The sequence below is a fragment of the Corvus kubaryi genome, unplaced genomic scaffold, assembly GCF_017639235.1.
Source record: "Corvus kubaryi isolate FWS band 111438036 unplaced genomic scaffold, C.kubaryi_AGA036_p1.0 124, whole genome shotgun sequence".
Classification (NCBI taxonomy): Eukaryota; Metazoa; Chordata; class Aves; order Passeriformes; family Corvidae; genus Corvus; species Corvus kubaryi.
Window position 1 is genome coordinate 3,055,993 of NW_024580659.1, and position 19,348 is coordinate 3,075,340.

At 58.7% G+C, this 19,348-nt stretch overlaps 2 protein-coding genes across 2 annotated transcripts; one reads left to right on the top strand and one right to left on the bottom strand.

Moving 5' to 3' along the window:
* Positions 1 to 4,790, top strand: GNAT1 (G protein subunit alpha transducin 1). The gene is made up of 8 exons (XM_042020001.1): positions 1 to 257; positions 1,702 to 1,744; positions 1,946 to 2,087; positions 2,160 to 2,317; positions 2,401 to 2,529; positions 2,613 to 2,742; positions 2,828 to 2,981; positions 3,213 to 4,790. The coding sequence occupies exons 1-8, from the start codon at positions 152 to 154 to the stop codon at positions 3,401 to 3,403; spliced, it is 1,053 nt and encodes a 350-aa protein (XP_041875935.1). The 5' UTR covers positions 1 to 151; the 3' UTR covers positions 3,404 to 4,790.
* Positions 4,791 to 4,853: 63 nt separating this feature from the next.
* GNAI2 (G protein subunit alpha i2) lies at positions 4,854 to 19,342 on the bottom strand. Its single transcript, XM_042020012.1, has 9 exons — positions 19,287 to 19,342; positions 10,865 to 10,907; positions 10,543 to 10,684; positions 10,181 to 10,341; positions 7,562 to 7,690; positions 6,303 to 6,432; positions 5,930 to 6,083; positions 5,375 to 5,581; positions 4,854 to 5,237 (listed from the first exon to the last, which is right to left on the bottom strand). The coding sequence occupies exons 2-8, from the start codon at positions 10,867 to 10,869 to the stop codon at positions 5,391 to 5,393; spliced, it is 912 nt and encodes a 303-aa protein (XP_041875946.1). The 5' UTR covers positions 10,870 to 10,907; positions 19,287 to 19,342; the 3' UTR covers positions 4,854 to 5,237; positions 5,375 to 5,390.
* Positions 19,343 to 19,348: the final 6 nt, after the last annotated feature.

Sequence of the window (19,348 nt, forward strand, 5' to 3'; positions counted from 1 at the left end):
CCTTGTGGCACACCGGGTGGACGGTGGTGGCGGTGGCCGCGGCGGGCACCGGGAGCGAGCGCTGGAGGCGGCGGGGGGCTGGAGCTCGTTGCCCATCTTGGTGCTGACCTCCAAGGAGCGGGTGGTGAAGCACAGGGCCGCGGGGCTGAGGATGGGAGCCGGGGCCAGTGCCGAGGAGAAGCATTCCCGAGAGCTGGAGAAGAAGCTCAAGGAAGATGCTGAGAAGGATGCCAGGACGGTCAAGCTGCTGCTGCTGGGTAAGGGGGAGACAATACCCTGCGGGACGTACCTATCCTTTGTGCATCTTACCCTAGCAGCCCACCCAGTCCACCCCTGGACCCTACCAGCACCCCTCAACCCAACCAGCACCCCTCAACCCAACCAGCACACCCCACAGCTGCCCCCAAACCCAACCAGCCAATCCAGCATTCCCTTGGCCCTTGGATGGACCCCCAAACCCAAGCAGCCCACCCTCACAGTTCACTCAACACTCCCCTGATTCACCCAGGACCCTTAAAACCAAGCAGCCCACCCCAACATCACCCCCATTCTCAGGCAGCCCTAAACCCTACCTCCCCATCTCAAGAGCCCACCCAATATTTCCCTGGTGCCTCCAGCACCTTTAAACCAAACCAGCACAACCCAGGAGTGCCCCCAACAGCCTCCCATTCCCAGGCATCCCTAAAAACAACCAACCCCTCCCCAATAAACCACCCAAAGTTTCCCTGACCCCACTCTAAACCCAACCAGTCCAACATTCCCCAGGCCCCTGCTCCTAAGCACCCCTAAACCCAGTCAGCCCACTCTAGCAGTCCTCTGAACCCCATAGCACTGCTGAAACCAACCACTCACCCCCGAAAGCCCACCCAATGTTTTCCTCTCTCCCTCAGCACCCCAAACCCAATCAGCCACCCCAACAGCCCCCCCATTCCCAGGATCCCCTAAGCTAGCTCATCACAACTTGCTCAACACCCCCTACCAGGCACCCCAAATGCAACAGACCAGCTCAACAAGGAGATGAGATCCTAAGATCCTAAGATCCACCCTAAGATCCCCTGGTTTCCATGTATCCCTGGACCCAACCAGCCCACCTAATATCCCCCCACTCCCAGGACCCCCAACCCCAACCAACCTATCTTAAGAGCCTTCACCAACACTACCTACCAGCACCCCACCCCGTCAGCACCCCTGCCCCACCCTCCTAGAGACCCCCATGCAGCCTATACCATCACCCTGTGTCTGTCCCTAAAGCCCCCTTGTCCTATGTGTCCCTCCCAGTCCTTCCCAGTCCCCCAGTGGTGCCTGAGGACTGGGGTGTCGTGTATGTGGTGGGGCCATGGGTGACATCACTGTTCTCACAGTCTGGCCCATGACACATCCACAGGTTTGGGGCATTGTGTGGTGGGTGGTGGGGTTGCAATGCCACCATGTCCCCAACCCCTCCCTTGGGCTCCTGAGAGTGTCCCTGGCTGATCCGCTGCAGATCCCATTAGACGCAGCAGCTCAGCCTTACCTTAATGCCACTGGCACCATTGTTAATGCCACTGGTAATCCCCCTGCACACCCTGAGCTGTGGACCTGGCAAAATCCACTGTGCCCGCAGCCATGTCAGGCACCAGGATTCCCAGTGGGCCAGCACGGGGCCCAGCTGGGAGTGCCCAAGGCATGGGCACCACTGTGACCCGTGTTTTGTCCCCTCAGGAGCAGGGGAGTCCGGGAAGAGCACCATCGTCAAGCAGATGAAGTAAGTGCCAAGGGGGGGTCACTGGAAGGTGTCTGTCCCACGCTGCAGCCATGGGGTGCCCCATCCCACACTGCAGCCATGGGGTGCCCCATCCCACTGCGCCTGACTCCACCCCATGCCACAGCCGTGGGGTGCATCCATCGTGTGGCTCAGCTCCATGGCACCCAGCTCAGCCCCATGCCTGTGATCTTCCCCGGCCAGGATCATCCACCAGGACGGTTACTCGCTGGAGGAATGCCTGGAGTTCATCGCCATCATCTACAGCAACACACTCCAGTCCATGCTGGCCATCGTGCGGGCCATGACCACCCTCAGCATCCAGTACGGGGACACGGCTCGCCAGGTGAGGAGCATTCCCTGCTGGGCAGGGGTTCTCCCCAGCCCCCAGGCCCCACTGAACCCCTCTCCCTTGTAGGATGATGCCCGTAAGCTGCTGCACCTCTCGGACACCATCGAGGAAGGGACCATGCCCAAGGAGATGTCAGAAATCATCGGGCGGCTCTGGAAGGACTCGGGCATCCAAGCCTGCTTCGACCGCGCCTCCGAGTACCAGCTCAATGACTCTGCGGGCTAGTACGTGGGGTCGGGGAGTACGGGTGGAGGAGGCATCAGGGGGGTTCCAACCCATGTCTCATGCCCACCACGTGCCTGGCCAGCTACCTGTCAGACCTGGAGCGCCTGGTGACCCCCGGCTACGTCCCCACAGAACAGGACGTGCTGCGTTCCCGTGTCAAGACAACCGGCATCATCGAGACCCAGTTCTCCTTCAAAGACCTCAATTTCAGGTGGGGGCCAGGCCCCCAGGGAGGGCTGGTGCCAGGGGCTGGGCAGGGAGTGGGGGATGCTGACCCTCCCTTGTCCTGCCCAGGATGTTCGATGTGGGCGGACAGCGCTCAGAGCGAAAGAAGTGGATCCACTGCTTTGAGGGGGTGACCTGCATCATCTTCATCGCGGCCCTCAGCGCCTACGACATGGTCCTGGTGGAGGATGATGAAGTGGTGAGGAAGGCTCACCACCTCACACCCTCTCTGCTTTGTCTCCATCATGATGTGGGCATCACCATGGGGCTGTGTCCGTCCACAGAACCGCATGCACGAGAGCCTGCACCTCTTCAACAGCATCTGCAACCATCGCTACTTCGCCACCACCTCCATCGTCCTCTTCCTCAACAAGAAGGACGTCTTCCTGGAGAAGATCAAGAAGGCCCATCTCAGCATCTGCTTCCCCGACTATGATGGTGAGTGCAGCAGTGACTGGTGGTAGTGGGGTGCTGGTGGAGGGTCGGGTGCCACCACCTCGCAGGAGTCCCCCACCAGGTGTCCTCAGCATCCCATGCAAGTGGTGCCACATGAGCCTTGCTGAGGGACCACGCAAGGTTTGCCCACCCGAGGGAGTACTGGGTGATGCTGGGCCGGCACCCTGGGGGGAGACACCATCCTGGGAGGGGACCCCCGCTCACTGCCACCAGGTCCCAACACCTACGACGATGCGGGCAACTACATCAAGCTGCAGTTCCTGGAGCTGAACATGCGGCGGGACGTGAAGGAGATCTACTCCCACATGACCTGCGCCACCGATACCGAGAACGTCAAGTTCGTCTTCGACGCCGTCACTGACATCATCATCAAGGAGAACCTCAAGGACTGCGGGCTGTTCTGAGCCCCAGCCCTGCAGCCCCTCTCCTGGGGCCCAGCCCCGCTGCTGCTCCCATCCCACCTCCACAACCATCTCCTCTTGTCCCAAACCCCCAGGATTTGACCTGCTCAGCTCCAAAGCCACACCTGGTGAAGAGGGGAGGGGCGTGAGAAGGACACAATCTCACTCCCACTCCCCACCAACTCTCCCACCAGTCAGCACTGTGGGGCCCCCAGTTCTGCTGGGCATCTCCGGGGCTCGAGGTCCTGCGGGTACCTGGGCGACCCTGGATGCTACAGGGCGCTGGATACTTTTGGGTGCTGCAGGTCCCTGGGTAGCCCTCAGAGCTGTGGGGTACTGGGGTTCCCTTGGGTGCTGAGGGTCCTTGAGTACCCCTTGCAGAAGAGGGGTGTTTGGGGGTCCTGGGTGTCCCTAGGTATTTGAGGGATCCTGGGGTGTCCCTGGGTTCCCTTTAGAGCTGAGAGGTGCTGGGGGTCCCCAGATGACCCTTGGCACGGGGGAAACTGGGGGGTTTCTGGGTGCCCCTTGGTGCTGGGAGTCCCTGGTACCCCTTGGAGCTGAGAGGTGCTGGGGGGTCCTGGGTGCCCTCTGAAGCTGGGGGTGCTGGGATACAGGTCACTGGCTGTTCCTGGGCACTGGGGGTCCCCCAGGGACTGTGTGATACTGGGGCTCCCTCGGTGCCACCATCCTGGCACTGCAGAGCCAGGGGATGATCATCTGTTTGTTCCCCCCCAACCCACAGCCCCTCGGGGTGGGGCTCAGCCCTGCAGCAGCATCCAGGCTACACCCCCCAGGGTCCCACCACTGCCCTCACCTCCCACAACCCCAGGGGGATGTCAGCCTAATTTGTGACCCTCTCCCACCCCCGGGGATGACCCCAGCCACTCCCATAGAGGTGAAGCCCCCCTGCCCACTCCCATGTCACACAGGGCGTTTCGGTATATGTAATTTTTCTCTTTCTTTTTTCCTTTCTACATTTTATTATTTCAAACCATGTGAACAATTCGGTAAAACATCCTGTGGGAAAAGCGAGGCCGCAGGCACCGGCTGGAGGGTCCCCCCTGGGCTGGGGGGGACAGCGGGGGCCGCTCTGTACAGCGGGCTCTGCTCTGTACAGCGGGCTCTCCTCGCCCAACGCAACAGCTAGCCCTAAAAACTAGGCTTAGAAAGAGGGGGGGGATAGAGGCAGTGGGCAGCACCCCCTGCCCACCCTCCTGCCTGAGCTGCCTGTCGGGATGGGGGCAGCGAGGCGGGGTGGGGTGCAGACCCTCCCCCCCAAGGCACGCGGTTGGGGGGTGGGCTGGCCACGGAGGATGCCGCCACCACGTAGCACTTGATGCTTTTAAATAGTTTGGTAAAAAGGTTTCTTTAAAAGGTAACCTGGCCCCAACTGGTGTGGTGTGGGTTTTTTTTTGCATGGTTTTGGGTTTGGTTTTGTTGTTTTTTTTTTTTTTTTTTTTCTTTCTTCTTTCTTTTCTGGTTTACTAAAAGGAATGTCATCGGTCGTGTTTGTGGCTGGATGGGCATCCCCAAGGTGTGCCCCCCGTGCCACCAACACTTGCAATGTAAACAGTGAGAGCGCCAGGGCTCGGAGTGAATGAAGTGGGGGCTGGAACGGTTCAGGGGGTACAAACCAAGATTAAAACCTTGTCTTCCCTGGAAGGGCGACGCCGGCGAGGAGGAGGACAAAAGGTGGGGGGCAAGCTCGTGCAGCAGGGGGTACATGGGCCCTGCCACCGTGCTGGCACTCAAAAAGTCTCTTTATGGGGTGGGGGCGGAGGGATGAATCCGAAGAGAAGCAGGAGTGGGAGATGGCGTGGTCCTTCCTTTGCAGCTCCTAGGGGAGAGAGGTTGTGAGCAGGGGAGGGCCGGGGGACAGGGCAGCCTACAGCTGGCAGGCTGTGCCCAGCCCATCCCTGGAGGATGGTCTATGACCATCCCATTAGGGGAGCCACCACTGAGACCACCACCCACCTGGGCAGCGCTGCCCTCAGAAGAGACCACAGTCCTTCAGGTTGTTTTTGATGATGACGTCAGTGACGGCATCAAAGACGAACTGCACGTTCTTGGTGTCTGTGGCACAGGTGAAGTGGGTGTAGATCTCCTTGGTGTCCTTTCGCTTGTTCAGGTCCTCAAACTTGCTCTGGATGTAGCTGGCTGCCTCATCGTACTTGTTGGCCCCTGGGGAAGAAGAGACACTGGGCTGCCCCACAGTTGCCCACAGCCGTCAAAGGGTTTGGGCTTGGCTCGGCCCTGCACAGCCAGTCCTGTTGCCAAATTGAGGCTCCAGAGGCAGAGTGAGCTTCAGATAACCTCCCTCAGGGCAGCTGCCCCTCGTGTTGTGTCCCCCCCACATCTCCCATCTCCCAGGGCACCCCAAACACCACCACACCCCAGTTGCTGCCCCAACCTTGGGCACAGGGGAGACACCATCTCTGTCCCCAGCACCTCCTGCTACCCTGCCTGGGGCAAGACACCGCCCACTGCCCCTGCCAGGAGGGCAGGGGGCACTGAGAGTCCCAGTGGTACCTGTGTACTCGGGGAAGCAGATGGTGAGGGAGCTGTGCACAATCTTCTCCTCAAAGAGGTCCTTCTTGTTGAGGAAGAGGATGATGGACGTGTCTGTGAACCACTTGTTATTGCAGATGCTGTCGAACAGCTTCATGCTCTCATGCATCCGGTTCTGGTAGGGGAGATGGCAGCATGAGCCAGGCAGGGACCCTCAGGCAGCACCCACCCCACTGCTCCCCACGCTCCTGCCTGCCTGGGCAGGGGATGTCAATGGCCTGCAAGGCTTGGGCCACACTGGCCAGGGCACTGGTGGCCACCAGAGAAGGGGCTGCTCCCTCAGCCCCCCAAGGAGGGGACAGCTCATAGCGCTGGTTCCATCCCCATGACTCACCATCTCCTCATCTTCAGCCAGCACCAGGTCATAGGCACTCAGGGCCACACAGAAAATGATGGCTGTCACCCCCTCGAAGCAGTGGATCCACTTCTTCCGTTCCGAGCGCTGGCCACCCACGTCGAACATCCTGCGGCAGGGAGGCGATGCAGGGATGGATGGCAGCTCCCGGCCCCACTGCCCTCACCCCATTCCCTGCCTCAGTGTTCCCAGCTGCCTGGAGCAGCAGCAGCACTGGTGCAGGCACAGCACAGTGCCTCTGCCCCAGGGATTTTGCCAGTACTGAGGATCTGCCCCTGTTCCCGTTGCCAGGACAGTGTCCAGGCTCATTTCCCAGCCGAAGCAAATCCCTGACGTGAGCTGGGGCAGGATCAGGCCACCTTTCCCAGGGGGTGTCAGTGTCATTTTCCCAAGAGACCTGCTCCAGAGCAGGCACAGCAGGGCTTTGCCAGAGACCTTGGCCCAAGGGGAGCCAAGTGCCTGTGGGCTCAGCAGGATTGCGGCACCACAACAGCGCAGGGATGATCCCGATGCACCATCTGGGCAGCAGAGGATGCCCTGCCTCCACGGAGAAGAGCCCAGCAGTAGCATTCCACATCCACTGCCATGTCCACTGCCAACTGCCTGGCTGGTGGGAAGGCTTCCCCACCAGGACATGCTGCATCCCCCTCGGACCACCCCCACTGCCACGCGCTGCCCTGGCAATGTGCGACCTAGTGTCTCCATCCCACCAGGGTGGCATCGGGGTCCCTGAGAGCCCCCTGCATTCAGAGAGGACCCCATCAGATCTTTCTGACATCAGCTCTGTTGCCATGGGACTAAATCCCCCGGGATGTGGACAATGGCAGCTTTTTGCCTCGGAAACCGGAGCCCTGATTATTTCCTGTGGGCTTTCAGTGGAAAGCAACCACGGGGTGCCAGCAGGCAGCAGGGCCAGGGCCTGACCCTGAGACCCCAGCTCCTGCCCAGAGCTCTTCCTGTGGCGGAAGCAGCGTCACGGCAGCGGGAGGAGGGATGCCTTCCCCTGTCCCCTCCTCCCCAGAGCATGGATCCACCCACTGAGCTCTGTGAAGTGTTTTTGAGGCTGTTCCAGCTATTTCAGCGGTTTCCGCTCTCTGAGGCAGCAGTTCCCGCCATGAGCAAACCAGGAGGTGGGGGGAACTCAGTGCATGCAGTGTGCACCCACAATCCAACCCAGCACGGGGAGGAAGGGTTCTTTTTGCTCTCAAAAAGGCAAAAGGGAAAGGGGTCAGACATACTTGAAGTGCAGGTCCTTAAAGGTGAAGTGGGTTTCCACAATGCCTGTGGTCTTCACCCTGGTGCGCAGCACATCCTGCTGGGTGGGGATGTAGTCAGCACGGGCTATCCTCTCCAGGTCATTCAGGTAGCTGGGGACAAAGAGGTGATGTGGGACCTGGACCGTGGGGCACGACCCACCTAGATTCCAAGGGACATCCCCACACTGGCCCAGGGTCCCCTGTCCATCTCCCAGCATTGTTCATTCAGGGTGGGCAGTGCCAAGCTGGAATGCACAGCAGGGGCACCATGTGCACCGTGGGGTCACCCCATGTCCCTGCCGGACACAGGCAGGGCAGGACACCAGTGGCCAGGATGACACGGGACACACACGAGCGAGGGACTGGGGAGCAGTGTGCTGGCACTGGGAGCCAGGCAGAGGATGCAGCCGGGACTGGGGGGCTCGCCCCGTTCCCTTGGCCGTTTGCACGGGGGGGAAATGGCAAGAGGAAAATATTCAGTGCTATGGCAACCAGCCGCAGTGCCGGCGGAAACAATCGATGGCGCCGTGCCATTTATAGTCAAAAACACAAAGGGACGGCGTCCTGGGAGGAAGCAGGAGGCGGGAGGCCAGAGAGACAGGGAGCAGTGCCGTGGGGGGCTGCAGCCATCCCGAGCCCCTCCATGGAGCACTGCCTGCCCTGCTGCCCACAGGGTCCCGGCAGAGGTGGCGGACGGGTCCCCAGTGTGCAACACCCACCAGGACTGATGAGGGCTGCCAGGGGGATCAAGGCAGGTCTTGATTTCTCCAGCTCACATTGTTTTAATTGGGTTACTACAAAAGGGCTCCTTTAAGCAAATTAGGCTTGTCTTAATTAAGGCATTTGTGGCCCTGTAATCTGGTGAAAGCCAGATTACAGCCCGTGAGGCCATAGGGATCCTTGGCTCCAACTGTAGCACGGCCACTCGCCAGCACCTGGGAAACCCTGCAGCATGTCAGGGCAGGGCCAGAGCTGGAGGTGCCCCAGGACCCTGCTGTGGGTGTGAGGGTGGGGAACCTGCACGTTACTGCCGCAGAGCAGCTCAAAAACAGCCGGAAACACACACGGCGTCTGGCTGACAAAAAACAGGAAGTGCCACAGCAGGGCCCTGTGCAGCACCACAGGCTCTTGGACATTGCATCAAGCCCCGGGGTGCTGGTGAGCGCCACCCGGGCACCCCAAACTCGTGGAACCCCAAGAGGCAGAGAAGGAAGAGGATGGGGGCTGCTGTGCTGCAGAGAGCTGGGGCACAGGTGGGCTATGTCCTGGGCAGGACACAGGGTTCCTCATCCCCAGGCTGTCCTGTTCCAGCAGCACCGTGGGCACATCACCATCCCTGTGAGATGGGCAACGGATTGGCCACTATGCAGGCAACTCCACAGGGCTGGCAAAAGGCTGGAGCGACAGCTTGAAGGTGCTCCTAATTAATGGTTGTCCAACCCCCCACCATGTGCTAAATGCTCCATAACGGCACTGACAGCGACAGGCAATTGGCAGACACTGTGCAGATACACCTGCTCCAAGTGTGTGTGTGAGCTGCCTGGCACCTGCCGGGTGTCCTGAGCTCCCAAACCAGCACCCGCCGCCACAGAAATGCCAGCGCTGGCTGCAGAGTTATGGGGCTGAGCAGACAGGGGCTGGGGAAGGTGGGGGTGTGTGCCTGTGAGGAGGAAGTGAAAGCTGCGGGTGCTGGGGGAAAGAGCTGACAGGAGCTTCTCCAGGTTTGGTGCTTGCCAGGAGCTTTCCTACAATCTCTTCCCCACAGTGACCTCAGTGCAAAAGAGGGACCCGACTGTGCCACGCATGGGGGATGGCTGGGGAAACCACTTGCCCTGGGACGGCAGCGAGTCCCAAGCATGCAGGATCCTAGGCAAGGCCATGCTTGGTGGGGTGTTCTTGGCACACCATGATCTCCTTCCACATTGCTTTGACATGAGGGGTCTGGGTGGAGAGGGTAGGAGGGCACTGTGCAAGCTGAACACAGACTCAGCTGTGTCACCCTCTCCAGCAATGGTACATTAGGCAGATTAATTTATTTATTAATCTCTTCAAGGATAAACCCAACCAGATGCAGCAATTTATCTACTTAGACACCAATTTGCTGGGTAATGCATGAGCGTAATGCCAAATCTTTCTGTATAGAAACAGTTAAAAAGAAAAAGAAAAGCTTCTTGAACATCCTACTCATCCTCTTCAGACCTAAGTGTCCCCAAGGCTTTCCTTGGGAATTTTTCTTGCCTTGATGGCCCATAAAGGGTGACGAGGATGGGCAGGACCCTGGCTATGCTCATGAGTGGGGAGCCAGTGGAGAGCATCTCCTGGAGAAGGGCAGTGGGGACAGAGCAGTGGAAGGAGGGGGATGTCCCAGTGCCCCCCCTCCCAGGGTACACAGCACCCTGCCAGAGAAGGAAACAGCTTTCGAAACATCCGCCTTCCCAGTTCCGCTCCGGCTCAGCCTCAGCACCATGCGGGAAGTGGCAGCACCAGCCCCTAAGCCTGGTGATGGTGAACAGCAGCCCCTGGGGGGATTTTCTGCTGCTTGATAAGAGCACCGTGGCTCACAGGGCTCAGCTGAGCTGGGGCAGAGGAGGGGGTACTCACTAGGCAGCAGAGTCGTTCAGCTGGTACTCCCGGGAGCGGTTGAAACAAGCCTGGACCCCATTGTCAGCCCACAGCCTCCGGATGACGTTGGCCAGGTCCTCCGGCATGACGCCCTGCTCCTCAGCAGTGGAGGAGAGTGCAAACAGCTGTCGAGCATCATCCTGCAGGGATAAAACAGCTTCAGCATTGGCATGGACTTACCAAAGCTCACTCTGCCCCAAAGGACCTGATGGGAGCCCACTGGGGAACAGCAGGGCTTGAGCTGAGCCACCTTTAACCCTAGTCCAGTTTTGGGCACATCTGTTTTAGCCCCCAAGAACCCCCATCCCTGCCAGGCACAGTGGGAGCAAGAGGGCACCCACCGCTCTGGAGGAGTCTCCAAAGTCAATCTGCAGGTTCCCCATCGCCTTGATGATAGCCATGATGGACTGGATGGTGTTGCTGTAGACCACAGCTTTATACTGCCGGCACTCCTCCTCTGAGTAGCCATCCTCATGGATGATCCTGGGGCAGGGAAGAGACACAGGCAAGGTCAGCCCTTTGTGGGGTACCCCAGGGTGCTGCTCCCCACCCGTGCTCTGTGGCAACACCAATGGGGAGCTTTCCCTGTCAGCCACTGTTTTTGGAGCCTGTGGCTGAAGCCTGAGCAGTGTCAGCCACAGTGACAGTGCAGGGACCACTCACTTCATCTGTTTGACGATGGTGCTCTTCCCAGACTCACCAGCACCTATGGAGAAATGAGAAGGGGTGAGGTCTTGTCCAAAGCCAGGAACCCCTACCCTACTGGGACACCCCCCCAGCCCACAGAAGGAATGCAGCAGGTGCCTCAGCCATGGGAGAAGCAGCATTGGCCAGAGCAGATGACTGGATGACCACTGGAAACATCAGGACCAAGAAAGAGGGAACAAAAGGAGCCTGGAGGGCCCTCGCAGTAGATCCCAAGGGAAGAAATGACACCTGTTCTGGGCCAGGAAAACGGCATCAACACACTAACATCTTCCCCACAGTCCTAGCATGTGACTAGGCAATCCTGGCTTTGGCTGAACCTGGGGACTCCCCATGACAAGGGGGCCAAGATCTGTCCATGACCTGCCATCCCATCTCCAGGCAGAACCTGAACGTAGCTGCCACATCCCCTCTGTTCTGGGGGACAATGGAGCACCAGCCCTGCTGCATATCCGCAGCTGGAGCCAGCAGAGGCCAGGATGCAGGGATGCTTGTGCCACAAGGTACAGGCAGGGAACTCAGGAAGAAGTTGCCACCTCCACCAGCCAGCTCAAGTGATCCCAGCGGGCTCAGCCGCCCCCAGGTTGGTTCTTAAATAGCAAGCACTTCCCAGCCTGCCGGGTCCTGTGCCCTAACCTGCTGCGGAGGTGGCTGCTAGCAGGGAAAGCCAATGGCTTTTGGGGTCGTTTTGTTTCTCAGCATCGAAACGCAGGGTTCTGTGAGTTCAGTGAGACAGACAGGGTGTCTAAGGTTCTCCTTCCTCCACCCTGTCCCCCCTAGGGACATCACTCCACGCAGGCAACGTGCAGCTCGGCCCAGCCCTCCCTCCACAGGCTGGGGCAGGGAAGAAGCAAAGTCACCCCGGCTGCAAGAAAGGGGAAGCCAAAAGGGGAAGCTGAAAGGGGCAGTGCATGTCCCTTGTCTCCTCTGTGCAGGGAGTGTCACGAGATGGATGAGTGCCTGGCTGATCTTGTGCCAGGACCCCCAGCAGGATGAGGCCCCTTTGGCTGGGTCCCTGCCTCCAGGTGCAAATCCCAGACGATCTCCCAAGCTAAATCCATCCCTGCATCCTCTCACAGCCCTTTTTGCAGGTCCCCCCAGGTCTGCCCTTGGCCACGGAGCTGCCTTTACAGGAGGCTCCAGGCAGACCTGTGCCAGCATGGCCACAGAGGGGGCAGAGATTACAGAGGAGGTTAAAAAAAATTAAGAAAAAAAAAAGCAGATTATGCTAAAATTAACTGGGAAAAACAGGGCCCATCATGCCAGCTGAGACATGGCAGCAGGGAACAAACTCCTGCTCATGTCCCCAGCCTGAACACCACTTAGGTGACAGGTATGCACCCCCAGGGACATCACTGTGGGCAGTGCTCAGGCCATACTGAGGCTATAGAGATCCTGTATTTATCACCACGAGCACTCTGCTCCACAGTTCCCATGCTGTACGTGCCAAGGGAGGGGCTCTGCTCAGCTCAGAGGTCACTGTTCAGCACAGCAGGGGCTCTCTGACCCATCCTCCCCTGGCACCCTCACAGGATGCTGACGCGGCACCCGGCGCAGCCCAGTGCTCGTGGTCAGTGCTGGCAACTCCTGCCTGGAGCTGGGAGCAGGGGGGAAGGACTCGGCATAGCCCTTCATTTTTTCCATTAAATACCTCTGGTTTCTAACACCATCCCATACCGCTGGGTCCAGTGGCCAGAGCCAGCGGCATTCACCCAATCCTTCCTCAGCGGGTGCCTGGACAGGGAAACTGAGGCACGTGGCAAGCAAGAACCCGGCTTATCAGCATCCTTGAGGTGAGGTGCCAGACAGCTGTCCCTGGCTCCTCCCCTGTCTGACCCTGCCTGACATTTTCTCCCTGCCAGGAGGGAACAACCCCGCCGGGGCCTCCTGCCTTCCCCCAGCAGGGTGACAATCACAGGGTGACCATCACCGAGGATGGCTATTTCCTTGCAAACTTCCCCCACATCTCCCGGCTCCTTCCTTGCTCCCTGAGGAAAGCAGCCATGTTCCAAGTCAGCACCTCTGCCTGCCACCAGGAGCTTGCCCAGCACAAGAGATTGAACACTTGCAGTGAGCAGGAATTTGAATCGGAATTAACAGCCCCCCGTCCCCACGCAGGGGACCCTCCCCAGCCCCCTCGATGAGTGTGGCAGAGGGGAAGGGTTTCCAATCCCCGGAAAACCCCAGCTGCCGCCCATTCAGCCCCAAAACAATTCCTGGGCCGGATGCCAACCGCCAGCTTCCACCCTCCAGCCCAGCCCAGGCAGGACAAGGCAGTGTCAGAGGAGCTCTGGACCCCTGTGCCGGCACTGGGGGGGGATGGAGACCCCCCCCACCGTGGGCTGACCCCACGGCTGCGTTTCCTCCAGCCCTGCCTCTCTGCAGACAGTGCTTGTTCCCAGGGCAGCGCCTGGCAAAAACAGGAGGAGAGCTCTCTCTCGGGCTCATTTCCTCCTTTTTTTGTTAAAAATAATCTTCAAAAATTTAAAATAAGCAAGCAGCTGCTTGGCTCCAGAACTCCCTGCTAATCCACTGGCAAAAACTTTATTGAGCCAACATATATATTTTGCAGCCCATGATTTACGATGCTTTCTGGGCAGCAGATATTTAGTGCAATACATGTGCATAGTTCTGGGCAGCACATATGTAATCCCTGTATTTTAGGAGCTGGCCACAGGTTTCAGGTCCACCTCACCCCGCATCACCGCGAGGGGATTTTCCATTTTTCCACACAGCACCATTCTTTCAAATATTCAGGCATAGATGGAAGCAATGCATAGCTGGAAAATTTTCATGATGGGGGAAAAGCTGGACTTCAATCTGCCAGCAGGTCCAGAGCCATCCCCATCCCCAGCACCCGGAGGCCCATCCCCTGCTGCTGTCCCGGCAAGCTTTCCCAGCCTGGCAAACAGCAGCTATTACTTGAGCATGGATTTACAGATGGGTTTTAGCTCTGGACAAACCCACCAATCCATTTCCTCGCAGGACAGATGGATGGCAAGACAGAGGGATGGCTGCAGAGCCCACCCTTCTCAGCACCTGTGGGGTCCCCACCATCAAACGGGACTGACAAAGGGGTGTGTTAAAAGCAGAGTTACCCTAAAGACTCAAAAACTTAAAACGAAAAAAGATTCCCCTCGACATTTTCCTTCCTACCCAAAATAGACGGAAAATTGCTGTAAAAATAATCACATTTTTTTAAAACCCCACAGTGACATAGGGCGTTTTTCCCAAGGGCCATCCCATTCCAGCAAAGGGCTGGCCGCTTCCCAGAAGGAGCCTGTGCATCGCTGGCTGGTGGAATGCCACGTCCTCAGGCAGGACCTCAAAAAATTGGGGGGTGAAGACCCCCTGCCCAAGGCAGCTGATAGAGATGCAAAAGAAACACCCACAAAAATAAATAAAATAGAAATAAATTTGCAGCAGGAAGGATGCTCAGGGCACACAGGGAGGAGGTGGGCTGGCGATGGTTTCCCAGGGGGAGCATGGAAAATGCACCCCTGTTGCCAACAAGGACCGCCGGTGTTCACAAGCTGGACAAAACTATCCTTGTGCTGGGCTTTTTTCAGGAATCCTGAAACTTTGCTGCTCTGTTTCTGCCCCTGCCATGGACAGAGCATGGTCCCTCTCCCCCCCACCACTGCTAGCACATGCCCCCAGGCCTGGGTGCCATTATCCTGTCCATCCCGTCCTGACGGGATGGGGGCTCACCCTCTGGCACAGCCAGGATGCTGCCGGCACCCCAATCCGCCCGGCTGGGTTCTCCACCAGCGGGATGGAGAATTACTCAGCTCCCCCAGCTCCGGTGATTCAACCAGTCTCCGGCCCGGAAACCCGCGCTCCGGCCTGGAGCAGGAAACCCGGTGGCTGCAGAAAGGCCAGGCCAGCCCTGGTTACAGCAACAGCACTTGGGGACACCCTGATCCTGGTCCCAGGTAGGCTCAGACCATGGGACACCTTCTTCCATAAAGCTACATATATATATATATAGGTGCAGCAATATATATATATATGTGTGTGTGTATGTATGTGTGCTTTTTGATACGTATAAATCAATGTATATATTGCTTCATACAAAAAAGATGCATATATATACACACACACAAAATTTAAAATATAAAATGCATTTCTAATGTACATATGTAAAGGTATATGTTAAACATATCCACATAAGCCTGCTGTTTTCCCTGAGCAAAGCCTAAGTGTTCATCTTGGAGCAGAGGGCAGCTGCCAGCCCCTAGGGCGTCACCAGTGGGTGACTGTAGTGACCCATCCCATCCCAACCCATCCCAAGCCCATACACCAGCTCCAGGGGGCTGGATGTCAGATCCCTCTGGATGTAACAGCATTGAGCTCCTCCCTGGTCCCCCCACTGTGACACCTCCCAGCCCACGGCAAAAAACAGCACTGGGGCTCTCAGTGTCCCCACTGAAGGGAGGATTCAACCCCCTCCAACACCCAGGGCTGAGGAAGGAGTGGGGACAGAAACAACCCCCAAGACAGGACAAAGCACAGCAAAGTAGGCAGCTCACACAGAACCCAGGGCAGTGCTGGGGCCACGCAACCTCTGAAAGTCACAGCTGGTCCCTCCCTTCCTCTATTTTTATGCAAGCCCAAAAAAAAAAATAGCTGCTTCTGAGCCCTACCCGGCCACAGTCTGTCCCAGGCAGGATCTGGTACAGGCAGCTCCTGCGTGACGTACCCTGGTGCCACCACCCCAGCGAGGGCAGTGTCCTCATCCCAGGGTCTGCACCTACAGCAAACCCCTGGAGATCAACGTAATCAACCCAGCAGCACCTTCCCCACCTCTAACAACTGAGAAATCCTTTACTTTCCTAATCCTCCAAAGATAAGGAATAAGGGGCTTTGAGCACAGTGATCGCTTGCCTGCTGCCAACGCTGCATCCCCCTGGGAGCATCCCAGTTCCCACAGGCAAGGAGGTGGGTTGGTCAGAACACTGCTGCCCAGCAGAAACAGCCAGTGACTGTAGGGCTTTGTGTCCCGGTGATGGCGAAGAGCCAAGAGTGGCACCAGGAGCTGTTGGAACTATGGGGCAGATGGTCCAGATTTGGAGCTTTCGGGTGTCAGTGGTGGCTCCTGGCCTCTCCCAGCACCAAAACCGTGGGAGACTTCTGGTTTCCAGTGGCAGGGAGGGGAACATTCTTTGTTTGAGGGATATTGCTTCATCTGAGTCTTCTCCCCATCAGAGACTGAAGCTTCAAACTATCCAGCCCACACTCAGTTTGCCAGAGCTGGCAAACAGCAGAGGAAAACCTGCAGGCACCCACAGGTGCCACAGCAGGAGCGGTGCTGTGCCCATGCCTGCAGAGCCATGTGCCACTGGGGGTCCTGCCTGCCCCCACTGCACTGGCAGCGTGTCCATCCCTCTGCAGCTCACCCACCACGGCAGAGGAAAGGTAGGAGGCAGCTCACGGCCACATACAGAGCACAGCACAGATCTGAGGCAGCTGCAGCAGTCAGCCCCAAGCCCTCCGTGCTCCGATGCTCCCGATGCCATCACCACACACCGAGACCGGTGACTTCCACTCACACCGTGCCCTGCCTGACTGCGGTACCCCAGCTTCAAAGCTCGGCTGTGGGACACCACAAGTTGCCAGCAAAAAATCATGCCATGCTTGGAAGAGGCATCTCCTCTTCATGCCACAGGTTGATGCAGCACAAAGGGTGAAGCCGTTTTTCTCTTTAGTTTTTCCCTCCCTTTTCCTGGAGGAGGCGGGAGGGCTGCAGCCCTCATGGAGGACCCTGGAGCTCTGTCTTGCTGAGAGGGACGAGGAGCTGTGGTGCTCATCGAAAAGCACGTGAAGCCTCAGGTCCCCTCAAAGCTTCCCCTGACCATGGGGAAAAAAAATAAGCCATAGGAAGGGTGAACAGCAGGGAGGTAGAAGCACCCCCCATCACTGTGGTCCCACCTCACAGAGGGGACATGTCACAAGCAGCAGCCCCCAGGGGGGCAGTGCTGGCCCCACCTGCCCAGCTGCTCCCTGCTGGCTCGGGAGGATTTTCCGGCCGTGGCTCGGCTCGGAAATGGGCAGCACTGACCCAGGGCTCTGGTGCTATTGACACCTGAACAGCTGCACAGGGAAGAAATTTTTTTTTAAATGTACAAGAAGGGCCATTTTGCTCTATTTTTGGCTTTAGAAAGCAGCTGAGATCAGAAATGCCGCTCGTAAACACCGGCCCCAGCAGAAGGGAGCACGGACATCCTCTTCCTCCTCCTGCCTCCACTTCAGGACAGAGCAAGAGCCGGGAAAGGGCTGTCAGCCAGTCAGCCTACACCATGATCCTTGTCCCCCAGCGAGCCCCCAGCTGCTCCCCCATGATGCTCAGCACCAACTGGATGGGCCCCCCCAACCTGGGCACCCAGAGCTGACAGCACCAGGGTGACACTGCCTGGACAGTCCTGGATGGTCCCAGGAGCCTCCCGAGGCTGGAGGTGCCAAACCCCCTCAGCCAGCTACATCCTCATTACCTCCCACCAGGCAGTGGTCTGAGAGGAACAGAGCCAGCAGCAAGGCCAGCACAGGAACAGCTCACGGCAAAGAGCTACCACGTGCTTCTCCACCCTTCTCCACCATCCCACAAATCCCATGGGGTTTCACTCCCCTCACTCTCCCCTCCACAGAAAAAAGCAGGGCAGTGAGTTTGCCCAACCATCGAGCCCCCCAGACAGCACAGACTCCCTCCCAATATCCCCAAGATGGGTTTTGCTGCCAGCACTGCTCATGCCAAGTCAAAGAAAATCAAAATAAAATAAAATGAAAAAAGCAACGCACTCTGATAAAGGAGCGTTTTGAGGCGTTAATTACGTATTTCTCAAGGCAGGCAGGGGTTGAGCAAATAAAGGCCTGCCGGATTTCAGCGTGACTTCCTGCTGCTGGCAGCTTCCTCTGCAGACAGCAGATGAGCCCAAAGACATTTTCTGTCGGGGATCCCTCTGCCCGTCCCACTGCCCCACGGTGCCATGGGAGCCTCGCACCTGGAGTGAGGCTCTCCCTGGGAATTTCGTAAAGGGAATAAAAAGCCCAACTGGGAGTCATTAAGAGAAATAATAAATTAAAATAACGAAGTGGCTGCCTTGCCCGCAGGCACAGGGCAGGGCTGTGAACGCCCATGGGAGCATCACCAGGGTGCTTTGAAGAGCGAAAGCGGCCCGTTATCGGAACCAAAATCAAGTGGCCGTGGGGCAGAGAGCCCGTGGGCTGTGGGGGGCCCTGCCCATGGCAGGCAGTGGCCCAAGCCCCCCAGACCCCCACGGAGAGGGAAGGGTAACAGAGAGGCTTGGGCCTGTCCCAGTGCTCCAGTGGGGAAGGCATGGGGCAGTAGGTGCCTGTCAGCCCTGTTACCTCCACCACAGCCGGAGGGCAGAGTGAGAGGAGCCCACGGAGGAGCCCAGGGATGCTGGGCAGGTGGAATAGGGTGCCCGAGCTTGCAGGACCGTTGCTAGGGGGAGGGAGGGGGGCATCCAATACAAGGGTGGGGATGACCCCACCTGTGTCCCAAAGGGATATGCCCAGGCTGGACACTGACCGGTTGGGAGGACAGTACCACAATGGGAATCCCACAGCCCAGGATGGGGTGGCACCTGCTCCTGAGGAGCACCCAAGGCTTGCTGCAGGGCCAGCACCCCACTGCCACGGGGATCCCCAAAGCCTAGAATGGGGCTGGCATCCTGCTCGCAGAGGGGGGGGGAAAGAACACCATTATGGAGGGCATCCCCAGGGTCTGCTGTGGGTACAGTGCTCCACTCCTGGGGGAAACCCTGGAAGCCAGGATGGGGTCAACACCCCACTCCTGGGGGGCAGGAAACACTGGGAGCTGGAATGGGGTCAACATCCCATTCCTGGGGGCGAGCCGTGGGAGCTGGGATGGGATCAGTAACCCACTTCTGGAGGGAATCCCTGGGATCTCGGATTGGATCAACACCTCACTCCCGGGGGGGATCCCTGGGACCTGGGATGGGATCAACACCCCACTCCCGGGGGGATGCCTGGAACCTGGGATGGGGTCAACACCCGAGTCCTGGGGGGGAAATCCCAAGGCCTGCTGCCCCATTCACCGCGGGGGGGGGGGGAAACCCGGAAGCCTGGGGCGGGGCAGGCCCCCCGCTCCCGGGGACATCCCCGGGGCCCGAGATGGAGCCGACAGCTCACTGTGGGGAGAACCCGAAGCCTGGGCTGGGGCCAGCATCTCACTCATGGGGGATCCCCGGGGCGGGGCACTCCCAGCGCTGGTACCCAGAATCGCCTCGGGGCTGCGCGGGGCGGAGGCGGCGAGGCCGCCCGGTTCCGGCAGGGCCGGGCCGAGCCGGGTGAGGAAGCCAAGATGGGGGGCCCGGGGGTGGGGCCCGGGGGGTCTTACCCAGCAGCAGCAGCTTCACCTCCCGCGCCGCCTTCTCGCCGTCCTCCCGCAGGTTCTTGTCG